The sequence below is a fragment of the Mastigoproctus giganteus genome, chromosome 4 (assembly GCF_048544385.1).
Source record: "Mastigoproctus giganteus isolate SK-2022 chromosome 4, ASM4854438v1, whole genome shotgun sequence".
NCBI classification, from domain to species: Eukaryota; Metazoa; Arthropoda; class Arachnida; order Uropygi; family Thelyphonidae; genus Mastigoproctus; species Mastigoproctus giganteus.
Window position 1 is genome coordinate 1,449,043 of NC_143578.1, and position 18,481 is coordinate 1,467,523.

Genomic DNA, 18,481 nt, shown 5'->3' on the forward strand with positions numbered 1-18,481 from the left:
AAAATTGAGGCATTTGAAATGTAATGTTACAGGAGAATACTGCATATTTCTTACTTGGATCGAAGAACAAATGAATGGGTATTGAATAAAATTGGCAGGCCTAAAATTCTTCTTCATAGCATCAAAAAAAAGAAAAGTTTTTTGGTCATATAGTAATAAGGGAAAACTTCCTGTTGAAGAATATAAAGGAAGGAAAAACTGAGGGTAAGAGGTGCAGAGATGGAAGGATGGGAACAGTGAACTTCTGGGCATGACACTTTGCAATGCTGCTCATATAGCACACGATCGACACAGTTGGAGGAATTTGTTGGTGGCCACAACAGCTCCTTAGGGAGCTGTGACTGGAAGAAGATTTATATAGCAAAACAAAAATAAATATTCACTTTTACTTTAGATACTGACTGGAATTTAGACTTTAAAAAAGAATATCCCAGAAGGGAATGTAAACAATGGAAACGTACTCCATGTGCTAAAATTTATTAAGTACATTAGTCATCTTATTATAAATTATGTCAGACAATTATATAACTACATTAAGTAATATGCTACTGACAGCATGCTATTTAATGATTATTAACAGTTTGCTTCTACTACAGTAAGGGCACAACTGTCATGAAAGTCAATATTGAATGGTTCTACCTAATGGTCCAACTTGTTCCTCATTTTGACAGACATAATACTTAAAAATTACATCAACTTAGAGTACCATGGGAACTGAGTAATCAATGTGTTAGAAGTCTCCGAAAAGAAGAGCAAAATTCCACCTCTTGTCAGAAATATACAGGTAGCCCTCGTTTTGCACCGGTCCAATTTGCAGCAATTTGCAATAGTGCCGGTCACTAACTACAAGGCCATTTTTATTTTTAATTTTTGCAATTTTTTTATAAATCAAAAGTTTAAAATTGCCAGAAAAATTTATCGGCATCGTACTGTACTATGTATCATGCATTGTTCACGTGATCAAGGACAATCTGAGTCAATCAGCGATTAGCACTTCAGTATCATAGCCAATCAGAGATGAGCTTTCCGCACTCAAAGTAGCCACTCGTGGATGCGGGTGGTAAAGGTCCGTGCAGTGAAGCATTCAGATGGTTGTTGTTTATGCCATTTACACATGTTGGAAATTTATTACACTAACATTTTTTTATTAATTTCACTATTAATAAATTAAATAATAATAATAGTGATAGCGGTGTGCAGTTTTTGTCAATCGTGTTATAAAGTTTTTAATTTAATAGAATAAAGAGACTGCGTAAAAGAAGTTCAATGAATCCTAGTGCAAATGAAAGCATGAAAAAGGCACGATCTATCACATTGAAAAATAAGATGGAGGTTATTCGGGGGATGGAAGCTTGTGAAAGCTGCCCTAATGTGCATAGAGCTATGAATATGCTTCCATCGACTATTACTACAATTATGAAAAATGCTGATAAAATAAAACAATCGATGCAAAGTGAAAGGTAAAATTTTTAGTGCCCGGAATCTAACCCTGTGATTTCCCATTGACTCCATGATATAAAGGGTTCCATTTGTGCCGAATTCATTTGCTCCTGTCCCCCCAGGAACCTAAGCCCGGCATAAATTGAGGGCTACCTGTAAACAGATGGTGCATGCAGAACTAAAAAGAAGTTTTGATTTTCAGCACAGACGGCTTTATTCTGTAAAGATTGTTATAATGATTCTGTTATCAGATTTGCATTAGAAATTTTGCGTTGGATGATGGATCACCCCCCCCCCCCACACACACACTCCCATGAAAGAAAGACAAAAGCAAAACCAACAGGTACAATTTCAAATAAAAATAATTCATGGAATGGCTGTATCAATACATGGAAGCAAAGATTATTTCAAGTTTTTGGGCATTTTTTTTTTATGTAATAGAGTTCTAAATTTTACTGTTCTTCCTGTTTAGATTTTAAACTAAACAAATATTTCAGTAATTATACTTAATTTATAATTACACTTCATAAAGAGATACTCTGAATTGAAAGTTAATCCTTTATTTTGTGTATTAATCTTATCCATTAAATTTTTATCTTTTTATTATATTTCATTTATATCTGCACTAATCAATAAATGTAAGAATATTCTGTTGATATCATTCCTGACATTCAAAGCATTTTTTTTCCTCCTAAGAATTTTTTATAGAAAGCTTGTTAACAGCAACTTTTGGTGCGAAAAAACCCAAAGTCACAAGTAAACGTTTATTTGTGGAATTATACATGCTGATTTTTTTATGCATCATATTTTATTCATCTGAATATAAAAAATATTGTTTAGAAACAGAAATTAACACTTGAATTATGTATATTTAACAGTGCTGGAAAATTCATGTCACAACATGTTCAATGTATCCTCCATAATATCAATCATTTATCAATATACCACAGAAAAAAATTTATTTTTGATCGCTTTCCGTGCATAATGGTTCGTGGATTCTTCTGAAATACTTCAGAATAACTTCAGAGATAAAAAAAAATTAAATTAAGAGATATAGGAGGAAAATTTTCACCCAGGAATTCCAGGGCAACCCCAGTATTTAAATGTTGCCAACCAATCCTGGAAACCTTTCTATGCATAGTAATGTTGTTGACACAAATTTGAAGCTTACAAAACTGCAAAGAAAAGAAACAGTATTATGGGGATTTCATTATTGGGGTTTCTATTCCAATATGTTAGCTTCCCTAAGTTTGGCTACAGAGATTTCAAAATAGGATTTTTTTTTTTTTTTTTTTAATTAAACTTGTGCACTCCTCTTCCTCAACATTACAGGTAAGAGTGGCCCTACCAAGAGCTCAAACTCCCACCAGTCTTGTTCTGGAGGGAGTCCAGCTCCCACCAATCGCTGTTGAACTATCAGTTCAACTTTTTTTCCAATTTTAAAAGAAATATACTTTCTTCAAAACCTATTTTATGAATTATACAATGACTTCAACTTTACATAAATATAACTAAAAAACTTACTGGCATGCAGTGTTCAATACCTCCAGAACCAAAGAAATATTCTTGTCCAAAAACCACAATTCCAGTATGCCATATTCCAGCTAATTCTTTACCTATATTATGAAAAATAATATATAAAAATTTTAAAAAATCTACATGCTTATATATATAAACATATTGAACTCTTTCATTGCCCCAATAAACTATACTATATGTAAAACAAAAAACATTAAAAAGGCTTGATTATAATATATTAAATAAACAAACAATTCACCCATGTTTCTCAGCATATAATACACTAAAACAATTCACCCATGTATTTCAGTATATAATATATTAATAAACAATTCACCCATGTATCTCAGTATCATACATATAATAATAAATGTTTATCTTCTGTTCGTGTTCATCGCTACTTCGAACACAGGACACACAAGTGCTTTCATTGCAACCAGAATCTTACTTTTTTCCAGGAAGTAATCATGATAATAACTTCATGAACTCATTCCATTTCAGGATCATATAAAGGTATCTTCATACAATGCTTTTTTAAATGTACAAGTACATGCATTATACTTAAAAGGAGAATTACAGGAAATTAAAAGAAGATTACCAGGTAATTTTTTCAAGAAAATGTTCTACTCAGGATGTTTGGAGGTAAGAGATTTGTTCCAAATCTCTACATTCACAAAATCAGATCTCACATTTAAAGCAAACTTTTATGGCCTTTACAAAGGAAGAAGATTAAATCCCACCCTTATCCCACTCTCTATTTGCTACAAGACTATACAACATTGATTTTTATTATTAAATGAAACAAAATGGGACTTATGTTACTATAGAATAACTTGCAGTGGCCACCAAAATAAATTTCAGAGAGAGATTAACTATTTAAATGCAAAATACCAGAAATCATACAAGAAATTTATTTCATGTAAAAAAAAAAAAAAACTTAATTAAACATGCTACTGGAACTTGATGTTTCCATACAAGTGCAAATAATAAATGGGTTCCTTAAAGGAACCCATTTAATATTATATTATTTGGAGGCATTGAATGGGTTCCTAAAATTATTTCGAGGCATTGCACAGGTTCCTAAAATGCAAGTTGCCTATTTTGTTTATTTTAAAAGGAAAAGAACAACTGACTGATTTGATATGATGTCAGTACTTGCTCACATAGCCAAGTGGTCATATGCATTTGAGCAGACCATAGTTCATACTGGTACAACTGCTAAATATTGTTAATGTTTGTATTCATTGTTGAAATGTTTGTCAGTTCCTAAGACCTAGTAGTCATGCCGGTGTATAAACAGAATATTTAAATATATCCAGGCAGCAATATATTGTATTTTTGTTCTTAGTTAAGTGTGTAGTGCCACTGGTTCCCGAGGTGTTCACAAACATTCTTCCAGGCATGACAGGCTACATATGAGCTTACTAGCTGGGAATCTTAAATGCTGATAGAACTAATATTCAGTTCCCACTTGCAAGTCAAGTCGCCCACATTTCAGTTAATGTCTGGTCATTCTGCATAAACCAAATCCTCTGCATGTACCTTCACAATGGTCAGGCAGTTAATAACCCTGATTATACACCCATGGGACAGCCTAGAATACTGGAGCTGACCATTCTTCTGTGCGCATCAGCCAAAAAAAAAAAAAAAAAAATCCCACATCACCTCCAATCCCATCGGCTATCCCATCCGGGGTAGCCGATGCGCCAGCACTGGGGACCCAGGGTACTGGTGTGAAGTGGACCACTGGCCACAGAACAAGCTGTTATAACAATGTTACCGCATCCGGGGTAGCCGATGCGCCAGCACTGGGGACCCAGGGTGCTGGTGTGAAGTGGATCACTGGCCACAGCAATAAGCTTACTACGCCGAAAAGGACAATTAACATTGGCGAATGGAATGTTCGAACGGGGCACCACGTTGGACAAAAGGAAATCATTGCCCAAGAACTACTTAGGTGCAAGATATCAATCGCGGCATTATCCGAATTAAGACTCACCGGGTCTGGAACGATGATCATCCAACCACCAGCACCTAATGAAGCGGTTATGCTATTCTACTCTGGTGGTGAGAAACGAGAAGCAGGAGTGGGCTTTATGGTCGATGCTCAGGCCACCAGTAGTGTGATCGCTTTCCAACCAATATCGGACCGCCTGGCAGTCCTTACTGTCAAGGGCACCATCAAGACCCATATTATCCCCGCCTATGCGCCAACTGAGACTAGCCTGGACCCGACCAAGAATGACTTCTACAACCAGCTCCAACATACGCTGGATTCAATTCCGCAGACAGAAGTGATCATCCTCGCAGGGGACTTTAATGCCCATATTGGCGTGGACAGATCTGGTTGGGAAACAACAATGGGCAAGTTTGGCCATGGGAAGATCAATGACAACGGCTTACGTTTGTTGTCCTTTGCCGCATCTAACAACCTGATCATTGGAAACAGCCATTTCCAGCACCCTCGAAAACATCAACTTACATGGCGAAATCCATCTGGCAAGGACTCAGCAATCCTGGACTACATTTTGATCAATGCCAGATTTCGCTCATCACTCATGGACGTTCGTGCCATGAGGGGACCTGATTGCGGATCTGATCACTACCTCATCCGGGCTAAGGTGCAGCTCAAATTACGGCATGCAAAAAGATCATCTCGGTCAGCCAAGCTGGACTGGAGGCAGCTAATGAATGCTGCCAACAAACAGGCATATCAGATCGCCCTATCCAACCGCTTCGAGATGCTGGCTGTGCCCGAGGATATAAATGAAGAAGAAAAGCAGATCTCTGATGCCATCCTGGAATGTGCCAAGCCCCTATGTCCACCTGCCCGACGTCGAACGCAACCATGGATATCAGACGAGTGCCTCGACCTCGTGGACAAACGGAAACAGGCAAAGTTGGTCGACTTTGAACGGTACCGGCAGCTAAACCGAGAAGTCCGACAAAGAATGACAGCAGAAAGAGAAGCATACTGGAACCAAGTGGCAGACGATCTTGAAGTGACGGCATCCAAAAACGAGTACCGCACTCTCTACCGCACCCTCAGATGTCTGAGTGGAAAGACCAAATTGACTAGTGACAACATCAAGAATGCTGATGGGACCTTCGTGCGATCACCATCCGAACGCCTGCAACGGTGGAGTGAATTCTTCAAAGCTTTGTATAATCACGACCCACCTCAGGGACCGCCAGCAACAGCACTCTCGATCGACCCCCCTGAGGTCTCCATGGTCGATGTTGAGCCTACAGTAGAAGAAGTGAAAGCAGCCATACAATCCCTGAAGAATGGCAGGGCACCAGGAGTGGACCAAGTCACCACAGAAGCGATCAAAGCCGGGGGAGATGTACTGCTTCGCCGACTACACTCACTCCTCAAAACCATCTGGTGCACTGAACAAATTCCGTTAACATGGAGGAAAGCTATTATCGTACCGATCCACAAGAAAGGTGATAACCGGGACTGCAAGAACTACCGTGGCATCAGCCTCCTTTCCATCATCGGAAAGGTCTTTATGAAGATCATCCAGTCAAGACTGCAAAAACATCGCGAGCAAACCAGTCGAGAAGAACAGGCAGGATTTAGACCCGGGCGAGGATGCTGTGATCAAATCTTTGCCATTCGTCAGCTGATGGAGGAGAGGATCCGGTGTGGACAGCGAACCGTCATTGTTTTCATTGACTTTAAGTCTGCTTTCGACTGTGTCCACCGGCCTGCCTTATGGAAACTACTAGAGGTTGAACATGTACCTCGAAAAGTCATCACACTCCTCCAAACTGCATACAACGGTTTAACCAGCCAGGTGCGCATCCAGAATGATTTATCTGAGGAATTTACCATCCAAACTGGAGTCCGCCAAGGGGATGTAGCCTCCCCGTTGCTTTTCAACATCGTGGTCGACGCCATTATGAGGCAAGCATTCAGAAACAGACAGGGCATACAATATGACAAGGATCACTATGTGACTGACCTGATGTTTGCTGATGATAGTGCTATCCTTGCCGGTAACGACGCTGAAGCCACGGACATCCTCTACGACATTGCCCGCATTGCCCAGCCATACGGTTTGAAGATCAATGCTGGTAAGACAAAGGCCCTGACAACAGATGGGTCGCAAGCCACCATCTATCTCGAAGGCGTCCAGATCGAGCAAGTGCAGGACTTTAAATACCTTGGGTCGCTGGTCCAGGAGAAGAAAGTTGCATCCACCATGGAAATCCACAGCAGAATTGGACAGGCGGCCACTGCGTTCGCCTCGCTCAAATGGTGTCTGTGGAAGAGGACCAACATTTCCACAAAGACTAAAATCCGACTCTTCCGGACTTTGATCCTGCCCATTCTTCTTTACGGATCGGAAACATGGATTTGTCTCAAGTTAGATTTGAACAAACTTGAGGTATTCCAAATGCGATGCCTGCGGCAGATCTTGGGCATCTCTCTTCGCGACCGCATCACTAATGATACCATCCGCGCCAGATGCCAACAGCAACCAACCATTGCCGACCAAATCCAGAAGCGAAGGCTCAGATGGTTTGGCCACGTATGTAGAATGGGCACGAACAGAATACCATCCACACTCCTTTGGAGACAACGACCCACCCAATGGAGCATCCAACGGACCGCGCCTAGGAAAACGTGGGCCAAGCAAGTGGAAGATGACTTGAAGAGCCGACGTCTCGACCTTAACCAGGCCAGGACTGAAGCCATGGATCGTAAGGTATGGAAGAACATCACAGAGCAAGTCCGAAACCCTGCGGCACCTACAGCAGCATACTGGTTGCGTGGCCAACCGCCTCCCCCAGCTGCCAGCTAAGGACCAAAGAAGAAGAAGAAGAAGAATCCCATCTAACGGTTTGTCTAGTTCTTGCCTGGATTTATTCAAACTACCCACTTCTACAATGCCAGATGGAAGTTTGTTCCAACACTCAACTACATGAAAACAAATTTTCACATCTTACAACCATCCTTCCTCAATTTTAATTTATGCCTCCTCATGTGCATACTCTGAGAAAGAATTGTGTTGGCATTAACTCAATCCATTCATAGCCTTAAAATGCTTAGAGATTCTATGAACATTTTTCTCAATGACTTCCTAATTAGGAATTTCCTCTTTTTTGATCTCTTCTGGCTTAAAATCACGCCTATCACCTCTAAAAAAAAAATTTAGAAATATTAGGCCTTCTCTGATAATGATTATTGCAGTTATTTTGCAATTTTTTTAGAGGTAATATGAGTGATTTTAAGCCAGAAGAGATCAAAAAAGAGAATTCCTAATTAGGAAGTCACTGAGAAAAATGTTCACAAATTCTCTAAGCATTTTAAGGCTCTGAATGGATTGAGTTAATGCCAACAATTCTTTTCTCAGAGTATGCATTTCAGATTTTTTCTCTACTGGACATTGACATTCCACAGATTAGTGTCTAGAATAAGGGTCAAAATGGGAGATCCAGATCTCATCACCTGTTATCAGGCATTTAAAAAAAAAAAATTTCTTAAAAGTTAGCATTAGCAAGTGCACATGATGCAAGAAAGCAAACTTATATAGCATCAGCCAAAAAAAAAAAAAAAAAAAAAAAAAAACACACCCCCCTTCTCATTTCACTCATCCACCAGCACCAAATGTTTGTCTAGTTCTGCCTTGAATCTGTTTAAGCTATCAACTGCTACAATAACAGATGGAAGTTTGTTCCAGAAACCATCTGCTGCCTAAAGGCATCCACACATCAATTCTACAACTGTCTTTCCTCAATTTGAATTTATGCCCTCTCAGGTGATTATTTTGTGCAAGAGGAAGAATCCCATCAGCATTGAGCATGCTCAAACCATTCAAGGCTTTATACACCTCAATCAGATCACCTTGCAGTTGCCTAGTCTCCAGACACTATTTGGCAAAACTTAAGCCTTTCTTCGTAAGAGCAACGCTTTGTTCCATTCACTAATCTTGTTGCCCTTCTCTGCACTCGTTCCAACAGCTCTACATCCTTCTTAAAATGAGGCCTCCAGACCTGTATACAGTACTCAAGGTGTGGCCTGACTTGCTTATACAAGGGAATAATCACCTCCTAATCCCTGTTAAAAAAAATTCCTATATATCATTGACAAGACACCATGGGCTACTCTCGCAGACTGTCTGCACTACTCAGAAAATTTCATATCTGCCTGCACACTTACCTCCAGGTCCTTTTCACTCTACCTCTGTCAGTGTAGTACCACACAGTTGATACATTACTCTGGGATTACTGCTTCCCATATGCAGTACTTTACATTTGTCAATGTTAAACTTCAGTTGCTACCTCTCAGTCCATCTGCTCAACTTTTCTAGATCCTGTTGCAGCAGCGTACTGTCAGTGTCATTAACAACCTTGTCGACCTTCATATCGTCTGCAAACTGGGAAGGTCAGCAGGGTTGTTAATGATACTGACAGTACGCTGTTATTATTGTAGTTATTACACACCTGCAACAGGTCTTGGCAGATCTGCCTGTAAAATTTCATTTCCATTGTTAACAGCTTAGGTACCCATTTGCAGCTTATTTTCTTAGACTGCTTAGATCAATTTTCCTCAATTTTTCACGAATCTGAACATCAAGTTGGGTAAGTCACTGTGCATAAAGGGATAGTGTTGGGACAATTACTGTTAGAAGGGGTCCAAACATTAAATCAGCATCACTAACATTTATTAATGATATTGATATAAATATTTCAAGTTTTACACCTAAATGTGCTGATGATACAAAGGTGGGCATGACAGTTAATGACAATCACAGTATGCGTCTCTGGATCAGTGGTTCTGAACGGGGAGCCATAGGTAAAAGTCGTAAAATCGGAAGCCATGGAAACTTCAGTGGGACACAAAACACTAACTTCTAAAATAAAATTATTACTAATATAAAAAAAAAATAAAAATACTTCACAACCGGATCGTCATGTCTGGAATACCAGGGTACCTGCCCATCCAATGATGATAGGCCAATAGCCTTGAAGCGGTGCCATCTGGGTGGTGGTACTCACTGAGAATAAGTAACAATAGTCTTCTCTATTAGTGAAGCATTACTTATTCGAGGTAGTGCAATATCATGGCAACTCGTCGTGAAGGAAGAACACAATATGAGAAACAGAGCAAATGATGCCTACTATAACAACTACTTCGTAGTTTCTTAAGAGTTGTCTATGGTGTATCTACACCAATATTATATAGATAATATAATAACAGAATATCATTGTTTCTGTGTACCTTACTTAGAAGGGATAGAACTTATTGTACTTAAACCAAAATCTTAGATCTGGGAATTCCAAGTACTAGTAAATAGGTACTCTTGACTCAGTCCCCGCAATCTTGGACAGGGAAAAGCCTTAACGAAATGGTTAACTGGATTCCTGGAAAAATGATTCCTTATTTTCCTATATGTCTTCCACTCCTCTCATGAGTTTCACTGCCACCTTTTGAGTAAATTTCAGATATTCTTCAGTTTGGTATTCAGAGTGTTTGGAGGAAGACATTTTTCTGCGCAAGTTCTATTACTGTAGCAGTTCCCTACGTTGGAAGTAAGTTTACTAATGCTAATTGTTTTGTTCCCATGGACCAATTTGCATGGTTTATATTTAAAGATATAAATACACTTTCATATAGATATCCATGTTTTGTTCTGTTTTTCATTTTAATTTCCTCCTCCTGAAATTGTAAAATTCTTGAATTCAAAGATTATTATTTTTTTTTCATTACTTTAATATGGCAGATTAAAATCAAATTAAACACAGTGTAATAAATGGTGAAAAATCTTAATGATTACTAGCAGTAATGATAAATATGCTGCTCCACATAATTATTGCATCACCTGCCACTCTCTCGCCTTGGATGCGTGTTAACTTACATTGTTAGTGCTCTGTATGTTTCCTTATTAAACAAGGAGGGATGGGGCCACAGAGGTGAATGAAACTCAGAAGTGGGCCACGAGCAAAAAAAGGTTGAGAACCACTGCTCTAGATGAACTAGGCAGATGAGCTAAAAAATTAAATTTAGGTTTAACATTGATAAAGGCACAGTACTGCATTTTGATAGCAGCAAATATAGCAACTAATATAGAACAGAATAATATCTCTCTCTCTCGCTCTCTCTCAATATTTATATCTTTATTGCAATCAGTAATAAAATATGAAGTTAAATGGTAACTGATGGAGTAATGCTGTTATGAGTATTGCATCAGGAGTTTAACAAATAATTATAGAGAAAAGTTATTTATAGAAAATATTTATTTGGAAAAGGATAGTTGCAGAATAAATGCAACTATTCTACAACTTTTTTTTTTTTTTTTTTGCTTTCAACTGATTACTCACAATTGGAACAAATTCCATCTGTTGTGGTGGAAGTGGAAGTATTTCTCCATAAGGAACTAAAGCTAATGATAAAGCGCTATGAAAATTTAAACCAATCCCCAGATTAGCATTAGCATTAGTAGAGGCATTTGATGCAAGAAAGCAAGCTTATGCAGCATCAGCCAATAAAATAAATAATAAATAAAAAATAACCACTTCCACTTCACCCCTCTGTTCGTTCAAAATACCTGTCCAGCTGAGCCTTAAACTTATTTAGGCTATCAACCTCCACCACAAGGGATGGAAGTCTGTTCCACCAACCAACCACCCGCTGACTAAAGGCAAATTTCCGCACGTCTATCCTACATCTGTCTTTCCTCAATTTGAATTTATGCCCTCTCCGGTGATTTTTCTGAGCTAGAGGAAGAATCCCATCAGCATTGAGCATGCTCAAACCATTCAAGGCTTTATACACCTCTATCAGATCACCTCGCTGGTGCCTAGTCTCCAGACACTGTAATTTGCAAAACTTAAGCCTTTCTTCGTAAGAGCACCCCTTTGTTCCATTCACTAATCTTGTTGCCCTTCTCTGTACTCGTTCCAGCAGCTCTACATCCTTGAAATGAGGCCTCCAGACCTGTATACAGTACTCTAGGTGTGGCCTGACCATTGCCTTATACAAGGGAATAATCACTTCCTTATCCCTGCTGAAAAAATTCCTGTATATCATTGACAATACTCCATGAGCTACTCTTGCAGACCGTCTGCACTGCTCAGAGAACTTCATATCTGCCTGCACAACCACCCCCAATTCCCTTTCATTCTCTACCACTGTCAGTGTAGTACCACAGAGTTGATACGTTGCTCTGGGGTTGCTGTTTCCCATGTGTAGTACTTTACATTTGTAAATGTTAAAACTTCATTTGCCACCTCTCAGCCCATCTGCTCAACCTTTCCAGATCCTGTTGCAGTAGCATAGTGTCAGTAGTGTCCTTGACAACCCTGCCAACCTTTGTATCGTCTGCAAACTTGGACATTAAGCTTGATATACCATCATCAATATCATTTATAAATACAGAAAACAATAATGGACCCAACACTGAGCCCTGAGGGACTCCACTAATAACATTAGTCCACGATGAGCAGTGTACATTGATTACCACTCTCTGTCTTCTCCCCCTCAACCACCCCTTTATCCATAGCAGCAATTTGCCGCCAATGTCACACTGCTCCAATTTGTGTAGCAGTCTTCCATGTGCAACAGTATCAAAAGCCTTTCTAAGGTCCAAGTATATAATATCAAAGCTATTCCCTGCATCCAGTTCTTTTGTGACTGCATCATAGTATCCAATCAAATTGGTCAGGCAAGACTTCCCCTTAACAAAACCATGCTGTGTCCGAGCTATAACTGAAGTCTTGTCTAAATGATCCTGCAGTGCTTCTTTAACCAGTGCCTCCATTAATTTTCCTGGAACAGAAGTTAAGCTCACAGGTCTATAATTACTTGTGTCAGCCGTTGATCCTCCTTTGTGAATTGGGGTCACATTTGCACATTTCCAGTCTATGGGTACCTCCCCTGAGTCCAAGGAAGCTCTCATAATTATGGCTAAGGGTTTGCTTACTTCTTTTGCTGCCTCCTTTAATATAACTGGATAGCCAGTTATATTAAAGAATAACTGGATAGCCGGGTACCTTTCTTGTGTTTATCTTCAACAGTTTCTCCTCCACTTTACTTCCAGTTATTTCAAGATTCTGTAGCTTACTACTAGAGTTGAATACACCTCTGGCATTCCCCTCGCTGAATAACTCCTCATGTGTGAATGTCGATGCAAAATATTCATTTAGTTTGTTAGCTACCTGAGCAGGATAGACACAGCTTACCCATCAATATCAAGTGGACCAATCTGATTCATCCCCTTCCTTCTAGAGTTTACATAAGTAAAGAACTCTTTGCTGTTTTTCTTTGCATCCCTTGCCAAGGATTTCTCGTAATCTTCCTTCGCCTGCCTAACCTCCTTTGTAACTTGGTTGCATATCAACTTGCATCTATCATAGGCTTCTGTGTCATGTGTTAATTTGTATGTATCCCATGCATTTTTCTTCTCTGCCATATGCCTCATTAGTTCATCTGACATCCATTTTGGCCTAAACCTTGAACAATATTTCTTAGTTGGTATGTAAAGCCTAGTAGCTTCCAAGATAAGTTCTTTGAATGCTTCCCATTTTGAATTTGCTGTTGGTAACATCATCAGTTGGTCCCACTGTATAGAATTTAAATACTGTCTCAGTCCATCGTCTTTACGGAAGCAATAACCCTTCCCTTTACCCCTAATGGTAGTTACCTCTTTGAGTAAATCCCACTTCAGCACACTGTGATCACTGCCACCTAGTGGTTCATTTATCTGCAGATTCTTAATGCATGAAGAATCACTGCTGATAATCAAATCCAGAGTATTACTCCCTCTAGTTGCCTCCCGAACATGCTGATGTAGAAAACAATCATCCAATAAATCCACAAAAGCCTTGCTAGTGTGTGAGTGACCAACCCACAAATTCCAGTCAATATCTGTGAAATTAAAATCCCCCATTATGAGACTCTCTGATTTACTGGCCCACTCTATTTCCCTGTACAGTTCCTTATTATACTCATCATAGTCATTAGGCCTATAGCACACTCCTACTCTCAATTTTGATCTCCCAATGCTTATGTCACACCAAACTGACTCAACACTGCACTGTCCAGCGATGTCGACTGGCTTCACTTCCTTGGTTTTTATGTGTTTCTTAACTAATAGCATAACCCCTGCCCCCTTCCTATCCTGTCTATCCTTTCTGTAGCCGTTGTACTCCCCAAATTGCAGTTCTGTACCCCTTATATCTGTGTGACACCACGTCTCTGATATCCCAACAATATCTGCCTTTGATGTTTTGAGCAATACCTCAAATTCATCAAATTTATTTACTAAACTCCTAGCATTGGTGTACACGCAAGTATACCTGCACCTGTTTCTATTCTTAGCTACCCTAACACAACCCATGTGTTTACTTGTACCGCAATGGCTCCCAGCAGTCTCTGAAATATCATGCATCTTGTTTTTCAGGCTTCTGCTCATTCTAATAGAAACAGTGCAAGAATCTCTTTCACCTCTGCCAGTGGCTACTGTCAATCTATTGGTTTTTGTCTCCCCCCAAGCTTGCAGTTTTCCGACCCACCTAACACTGCCTCGATAGCATCAGCAAATATTCTTGCACCCTTTCTATTTAAGTGTATCCCATCCCTGTAGAAGCAATCTCTCCTGTTAACAAGTACAGTCCAGGCTGAAAAAAATTCTACCCCTTGAGCCTTGCATAATCTTTTCAGGGCTGAATTGATCGACAAGGCTCTCATCATATACTCCCTCCTATCGTGTCTGGGCAGAATTGCAGACACTTTCAAATTCAACCCTAATTCTCGGCTTTTGTTCAACAGTGACCTGTACTTGTTAAGTAATTCTGCCGGTCTCCTACTCTTAATATTATTAGTGCCAACGTGTACAACTATATCACCTTTTGTGCCCTTAAGTAGTGTTTTCATGGTTTGAATAAATTTAAAGTGGGCAAATTACTAAAAGAAATGAGTAACTGAAGTAGATAGAAAGTTTTTTTGTTGTATAAGCTTCGCTTCCATTATTTTGCCAATACTAATACTGTATATAGTCATTACTGAATGAAATGAATTTAGTACTACATTTCAATTTTGAATAGTACTGAATGTGAATGTTTAATTTCAATTCAAATTCAGAGACAATTACAAAAGTGATGGCTACTTCTACACAGTGTTCTCAAAGTCCCTATGCATGAGATTGTGTCCTGTTAATTATTTGTTTTACATTTTTTCTATACTTTTTCTAGGTAGTACTCCAGTATTTGCAGAAAAGAGACTGAATACTTGTGTTCTGAGTTCACAAATATGCACAAGAAAGCTTTTTTGAAGACATAAGGCCATGATTTTCGCAGAGGTTCAACCTGCTCGTACACATTTTTCATGTATGGGTATGGGGGAAAAGCCTTTTTCCACAGGAAGTATACAGGAAGCTTTTTCCACAGGAAGTTTACAGGAAGCCTTTTTCCACAGAAAGTTCACAGGAAGCCTTTTTCCACAGAAAGTTCACAGGAAGCCTTTTTCCACAGGAAGTTTACAGGAAGCCTTTTTCCACAGGAAGTTTAAAGAATTCTGGTCATCTAGAATCACATCAACACCATGTGGACATCATTGAAGTGATGTCCACAAGATCACCACTGAAATCATCTTGAAAAAGGCCTTCTGTTAGGCATTTCACACTCCACAGGGCAGCAAAAAATAGCTAAAAAGGATTTCAGATTGAAGTCATTTAAGCCCGGATATGTTAATGAACTTTCTGATAGACGCTTGGCCACTGATGAGAAAATCCTCATTTTTATGAGGAAATTGAGCAGCATCCTCCTCACGTCATAATATAGGGAGCAATTTCAGATCAATTGATGGGGCAAAGTTTTTTTAATACAAGTGTCAATCACTCTGCTTATTTAAACATGCTTCAGAAGTGGGTTGTTCAACAACTGTGCGTGAGTGAGACTTTGAAGCAGCTATCCGGCAACAAGATGATGCACTATATAGTAGTAGTGGCATGTGATGCAAAAATGCAAGTGTATGAGCTTATGCAGCATCATCGAAAAAAAAAAAAAAAAACAAAACAATCCTGTCTGAATGTTTGTCCAGTTCCTCCTTAAATTTATTTAAACTATCAACTTCCACAACTGCCACAATGACAGATGGAAGTTTGTTCCAGCAATTAACCACCCACTGGCTAAAGGAAAATTTCCGCACATCTATTCTACATCTGTCCTTCCTCAATTTCAATTTATGTCCCCTTAGGTTTGTAATCTGAACAAGTGGAAGAATCCCATCAGAATTCCACGGACTCAAGCCATTCAAGGCAACATACACCTCAATCAGATCACCTCGCAGGTGCCTAGTCTCCAGCTGCTGCAATTTGCAGAACTTAAGCCTCTCCTGGTAAGAGGATCCCTTCATTCCACTCACTAATCTTGTTGCCCTTCTCTATACATGCTCAAGAAAATCTACATCCTTCCTAAAATGAGGCCTCCAGACCTGCACGCAGTACTCAAGGCGTGGCCTTGAGTGCTGTGTGCCTTATATTGCCTTATACAGAGGGACAATCACCTCCATTTCCCTGCTAGCAAAATTCCTGTATATCATTGACAACTTCTGTTCCGGGTAAAATAATGGAGTCACTGGTTAAAGATGCATTGCAGGATCATCTAGACAAGACTGCAGCAATAATTCAAACACAGCATGGGTTTGTTAAGGGAAAGTCTTGTCTGACAAATTTGATTGGTTATTATGATGTGGTCACAAAGGAACTGGATGCGAAAAATAATTTTGATATCATATACTTGGATTTCAGGAAAGCTTTTGACACTGTTGCGCATGGAAGACTACTGTACAAATTGGAGCAGAATGGTATTAAGGGTAAGTTGCTACAATGGATAAAAGGATGGGTAAGTGGGAGAAGACAGAGGGTGGTAATCAATGGGTGCTGCTCTTCATGGACTAATGTTATTAGTGGAGTCCCACAGGGTTCGGTGTTGGGTCCACTGTTGTTTTGTGTATTTATCAATGATATTGATGAAGGTACAAAGGGTACTAGGAAAGTTTTGCAATACAGCTTTGTTTATTTAATTTTTTCAAAGTAATTTCCTCTACATTCAATACACCTCTCCATCCTCAGAAACCAATCTTTAAACCAGTTCTGCCAAATTTCACTAGGGAGTAAAGCACACTCGTTGTCCCAAGCCCGTAGAAGGTCCTCATCACTGGAAAACCGCCTCCCTTTTAGCTTCATTTTCACATGCGGGAACAGTGCAAAGTCGCAGGGAGCAAGGTCTGGCCTGTAGGGAGGGTGCTCGAGAAGTTTCAGTCCTGTCGTGGTCAAATATTCGGTGCAGGCTTTGGCGCGGTGAGCTGCAGCATTTTCGTGATGGAGGTACCAGGTGTCCATTCTTGACTTTGGCCGCAGGTTCTTCATAGATCCAATGACTTTAGGCAGGCATTGTTCAGTATACCACTTAGCTGTGACTGTCTTCTGCGTGTCCAAAACGACACATTCCACAATTCCACTCGATTTGAAAAATACAGCTATCATTTTCTTCTTTACAGATCGGGATTTTCTGACAATTACGGTGTGTCGTCATCATCAAAGACCCAAACTTTGTTTTGAGCCTTGGTCGGCAGACCGTAATAGTACAGCCAAGTCTCGTCACCTGTCACGATGTTGTTCACATACCGAGATTGTCCCTTATCAAACTTTTTTAACATCTCCCGGCACCAAGTCACACGTCGTGTCATCTGCTCTTCAGTCAGTTGATGCGGCACCCAGAGAGAACAAAGTTTCTTCACGTGCAAATGATCTTGCAGAATCGAACGAATTGCTGGTGCATTTAGGCCCAAAGTATCCTCTATCTGTTGGTAGGTCACTCGCCTGTTTTCGTCAAGCATTTTCCTCACAGCAGTAACGTTTTCCTCCGTAACTGACGTTCGTGGCCTTCCCGGCCTCTCAGAATCCTCCAGAGTGAAATTTCCCCTTTGGAATTCTCTATACCACCTGAATATCGTTGTACGATGTGGACAATCATCATCTAGTGCAAGAGTCATTTCTTCTAAGCACTGGTCTATGGTTAAACCACGCACGAAATTATACCGCAAAACTGTCCTTATCTCATTTCGTGACCACGATGCCATCGCAAGCACTTTACACTCTCACTACTAATGAATAACTGATCCCATCGACTTGGCGCGACGGCTACTATGCACGTATGAACATGTCTCAACATGCAGCAACAAGCAGCTTCCTGTGATTCATTGTTGCGTCATATTGCAAAACTTTCCTAGTACCCTTTGTATATCAGGCTTAATGTCGAAGTTTGCAGATGACACAAAGGTTGGCAGGGTTGTTAATGACAGTAATGGCAGTGTGCTACTGCAACAGGATCTAGATAATTTGGGCAGATGGGCTAAGAAGTGGCAACTGAAGTTCAACCTTGACAAATGCAAAGTACTGCATATGGGTAGAAGTAACCCCAGAGAAACGTACCAACTGTGTGGTACTACACTTAAGGTGGTAGAAAATGAAAAAGACCTGGGAGTAATTGTGCAGTCAGATATGAAGTT

General features: G+C 39.8%; 1 protein-coding gene across 1 annotated transcript in view; it reads right to left on the reverse strand.

Moving 5' to 3' along the window:
* Positions 1-18,481, reverse strand: part of LOC150086329 (uncharacterized) — a 120,192-nt gene that overhangs the window by 94,595 nt on the left and 7,116 nt on the right. The window contains exon 2 of the mRNA XM_090371306.1: positions 2,965-3,056. Coding sequence (XP_090227432.1) covers positions 2,965-3,056 — 92 coding nt within the window. The remainder of the gene's footprint in view (positions 1-2,964; positions 3,057-18,481) is intronic.